The sequence below is a fragment of the Solanum dulcamara genome, chromosome 4, assembly GCF_947179165.1.
Source record: "Solanum dulcamara chromosome 4, daSolDulc1.2, whole genome shotgun sequence".
Classification (NCBI taxonomy): domain Eukaryota; kingdom Viridiplantae; phylum Streptophyta; class Magnoliopsida; order Solanales; family Solanaceae; genus Solanum; species Solanum dulcamara.
Window position 1 is genome coordinate 70021787 of NC_077240.1, and position 4372 is coordinate 70026158.

General features: G+C 29.8%; 2 protein-coding genes across 2 annotated transcripts; one reads left to right on the top strand and one right to left on the bottom strand.

Moving 5' to 3' along the window:
* Positions 1-652: 652 nt before the first annotated feature.
* LOC129884342 (mavicyanin-like) lies at positions 653-2142 on the bottom strand. The gene is made up of 2 exons (XM_055958659.1): positions 2094-2142; positions 653-1017 (listed from the first exon to the last, which is right to left on the bottom strand). Exons 1-2 carry the CDS (start codon positions 2140-2142, stop codon positions 653-655), a joined length of 414 nt encoding a protein of 137 aa, XP_055814634.1.
* Positions 2143-2881: 739 nt separating this feature from the next.
* On the top strand, positions 2882-3773 carry LOC129884343 (mavicyanin-like). Its single transcript, XM_055958660.1, has 2 exons — positions 2882-3050; positions 3382-3773. Exons 1-2 carry the CDS (start codon positions 2882-2884, stop codon positions 3771-3773), a joined length of 561 nt encoding a protein of 186 aa, XP_055814635.1.
* The last annotated feature ends 599 nt before the right edge of the window (positions 3774-4372 follow it).

A 4372-nucleotide genomic window follows, 5' to 3' on the forward strand; every position in this document is an offset into this window, starting at 1 on the left:
AAAAACTCGACCATTATAGGGTTGGTTTGGTTTTAACTAAAAAAAGTCAAACCGAACCCAAACCGACCCGATTATAAATATACTACTTTTAAATTATGTTATACATAAAAATATTTATTAAAATGTAATTTATAAATATTTTTTTAAAATTTTTTATAATTTTTATTTTCTTTCTTACATTTAGATTTGGACTTGAGAAATCCATCCAAATAATATACAAAAAAAGCCCATCTTATAAAGTTATATTATAAAGTTAAAACTTCAAAGAGTGTTCTGCCTCCATCTTATATGTTGATATTTTGTACTAAAACTCTTTTTAAGAAGCACAACTTTGTATTTTTTATTAGATATTATGAAAAATCCGAGAAACCCAAAAATACCCGAAAAACCCGAGAAAAATTAATATCGAAAAACCCGACTTTTATTGATTTGGTTTGGTTTATAGATTTAATAACCCGACACAAATGGTTTGGTTTGATTTGTAAAAAATCTGAATCAACCCGGTCCATGTATACCCCTACTATTTATGATGGTGTCAAAGTAGAGGAAATGAAACAAAACTATATGGCAGCTAAACATTGAAACAAATACCTAAAATCTAAAATTCTAAGAGAGAAGCATAATTCAAGAATGCCTATGATGGAGACAAAAACTATATGGCAACTAAACATGGAAACAAATAACCAAAATCTAAAATTCTAAGAGAGAAGCATAATTCAAGAATGCTTATGATGAAGATCAACCACATGTAAGAAAGGGGTGATGCAACAACACTTGTTTGAGATGGATTATCAACACTTCCTTGTGAATTTGTTCCAACAATATGTATATGAAATTTCTGCCCAATTTGGCAATGACCAGGAATTCCACAGACATAGTAGTAATCACCAGAGGATGGAAGAGTAATAGAGTCTTTGCCAGTATTGAATGTGGCAATTGGATCTGTAATTGTGCATGATTCATATTCTTGCCTACTCACTTGCATCACATTGTGGTACTTGTTGTTGTAGTTGAAAACTGCACATTGAACACCCTCAATTAGTCCATAGAAATTTAAAATTTAAGGCGTTTGTCCATGAAAAAAAAACTCACTTTTTTCTTTTTGAGTTAAACTCCGAAAAACACATTTGGCCATAAAATTTCAGAATTCAATCCAAATTTCCAAGAATTTAAAAAACAAGAAAAAAGGCATTTTTCACTTTTTTTTTACTCCATCAAAATCAAAAACAACTCCAACGTATATACATGGTCAAATATAACTTGAATTTTCAGATATCATTTCACTTTGAAAACAAAAATTGAGGCAGCCAATGCACTAAAGCTCCGGCTATACGCAAGGTTAAATTCACACTAATTTTCAGTGCAATTAAAGTTTGTGTCAAATTCAGTATAAATTTTCTTTCTTTCTTTGTTACTCCCTCCCTCTCTTGAGTGTCTTACCTTTTTTTATTATTATTTGTCCCAAAAAAAGTATCTTTTTCTATATTTAGTATGTTGACAATCCAAACATCTTACGTGTAAGTTTTAAACACAAGATTCAGAGAATATTTTAGCACACACATTTTTAATTTAAGATTACCATGAAATTCAAAAGTCTATCTTTATTTCTTAAATTTATGCCCGGAGAGAAGAATATTGATGCTACTAATGTACATGTATACATACACACGGATCTCCCAATTTGATTGTTGATTGTGATGGAGAAAATTAGCAATGTATTATAAAAATCAATATTAGAAGAGGTCAACATAAAAAATATATTTTAGAAACGTATACTTAATTAAAAAAAGTCATCAATATAGTTGCATTGAAGAATTTACTTGGAGGATTAAGTCCAGCATAAATAAAAAAACATATGTGGTTGTACATCAAGTCCTTATTCTCTCTTTAACAATCGTTCTGACCATAACGATCACGTTTCATTATATGTTTCTACAACAACTAAAAAATATTTCTATAACAACTAAAAAATAGACTAACATAATAATATCATTACAAAGAGGGTCAAAATTATAGCTTACTTAAGATGTCATTAACTTGAAAATTCTTTGATGAGGCCCATTGACTATAGTCGATGTTGCCTATAATCCAACCTTGAGAATCACCAACTTCATAAACAGCAGCTGTTGTGTAAGTAGCCATAATTGTAATAAAAGAAAGAAACATTATTGTTATTTTGGTGAAAGCCATTTGTTGAGAGAATTCTGGAAATACTAATGTTGTTAATAATTGCAAAACCCGTTTAAATAATCGTTGGAAAATCAATTATATATTATTTTGAAAAATTGTTTTACCAATTTATGGAAATTAATACTCTATAAAGGAAATTGTGTGTAATAAGTACTTAAAAATCACACAAAAAACTATTTTACTAGGAATTAAATAGATTGTGTTATTTGGAAATTTTGTTTTCTCAATTTATGGAAATTTAAAATAAAGGAAATAATGGCTTAACTACTTAATAGGAAATTGTCCAAACTAAAGCTTCCCAAAAGTGCAAAATTGTTTCCTCAAAAATAATATAGTGTCATACTTGGGGCTCTTGACTATTTCAACTCTTGAAATTATTTTGGTTAACTACGATAATTTAATTTATTAAAAAAGGAATTCCAACATTTTGAGACTTTTGACGTACTAATAAAGAAAAAAGGAAAACTTTAGAGATTCTTGGTTTTGTTTTTTGGAACTTCAAGAGTACTTGGAATTATATGTCCAAAAGTACTAAGCGTGTTTCCTTAAATTATATTCTTAGTAAGGCAAGGAGGTAACTAACTACTCCTATAAAAGCATCAATAGAGAACCACATAACCTTATTCATTCAAATCACTTAGTATTCAGACTCAGACATCTTAATTCTTCGTTAGTACATAAAAGTGTAGCTATGACTTTCTTCGGAAAAACAATGTTGGTCATGTTGGTGGTGGCGATGGCTGCTTGGGGATCCACCATGGCTACTGTGTATCAAGTTGGTGATTCTGCAGGGTGGACATTCAATTACAATTACAATGAATGGGCTTTTTTCAAGCAATTTCAAGTTGGTGATACCCTTGGTAAGATCTTTGTCATCATCTATGTTTTAGCTTGTAATTAATTTGAATCAATTAGTTAGAGTAGGGGAAATTTATATAGGATAACTTTCAAATTAATAGAGAGAAGGGGAAATTGGAATATATGTAGTACTAAAAGTATGTAAAACTTTAATATAATGTTAAAGTAGAGTGAAGTCAGATTAAATAGTCAATGTTTCATGTTACATTGTCAATTAAAACACACACATAATGAATCTGAAATTAAGTTCTTAATAAATTATTTTTACGAGTGAATTTTTAAACACTGAATCAAAATTATTGAGTTATATTGAATCCTGATCTTTTTATGCAGTTTTTAATTACGATCCTCAATTGCACAACGTGAGGCAAGTTGACATCAACGACTACAACTCATGCACTGAAATTAATCCAATTGCCAGCTTCAACTCCGGTAGTGACTCAATCACCCTCGACACTCCTGGCGTGGACTATTTCTTCTTGTGTGGCATTCCTGGTCATTGTGCATCTGGACTCAAATTTCATATCAAAATTAGTGCAACTCCAACAAGTATTCCAGTAACTCCGCCGCCTCCTAGGACGAGTACGAATACGAATAATCCTTATCGTGGTCATTTTCCTTCTTCAACAAACAATCCAACTCAAACTATGAAACCTCACTCTTCTGCAAGCACTGCTTATTCATTCAACATGTTATTCACATTGTTTCTTCTAGCCATGGTTTAAGGGTCATACAGTTTGTTTGTTTTTTCTCTTTAGGTCAATTTTTGTCTAGAATACATGGCACGCTTTTTTTTGTCCATTTATTTTGGAAGTTTTAGGTAGTCATTTAGTATTAATTTCTTGTAAGTTGTTTTTCTACCAATATATTAAAGACAATTTTAAATTATGATTTATAGTTACTATTAACAATAGTATTTTTTTCATTTACTTAATTATCTAATTAAGAGATCCGCATTACTTCTTTAACTAATTGGCCACTGTCAAGTAGGGTGTTCAAAACCAGTGTTTTAAAAATTGAGGGGGTGAAGCGGGCTAGTGATGAAGTGAGATATAAGGCTCGAGACAATATGAAGCATAGGCATCTTTAATTTTTTTAATTTACACTTTAATAAAATGACATAATAATACAAAAAAAAGTAGAAAGTACATTAAAAGTTTGATTAAATTAACGAGTGATAATTTATGTGTGAAACTTACACTCCCAATAATTTAGGTATAAAATTTTAAAAAAATAATTTAAATATATTTTTGACATTTCACTGAGTTACTCTATAAATAATAGATTTGTTGTACCTTATGTTGTTTGCTTTGTTTATTTGGAA

What these genes read in the sequence shown, in the direction of transcription:
- LOC129884342 (XM_055958659.1), bottom strand. Translation starts at nt 2,142, where the DNA reads ATGGCTACTTACACAACAGCTGCTGTTTATGAAGTTGGTGATTCTCAA. An exon ending in TGAAGTTGGTGATTCTCAAG is followed by an intron (nt 1,018 to 2,093) that starts GTTGGATTATAG and finishes TTCAATGTGCAG; the next exon opens with TTTTCAACTACAACAACAAG.
- LOC129884343 (XM_055958660.1), top strand. Translation starts at nt 2,882, where the DNA reads ATGACTTTCTTCGGAAAAACAATGTTGGTCATGTTGGTGGTGGCGATG. An exon ending in TCAAGTTGGTGATACCCTTG is followed by an intron (nt 3,051 to 3,381) that starts GTAAGATCTTTG and finishes CTTTTTATGCAG; the next exon opens with TTTTTAATTACGATCCTCAA.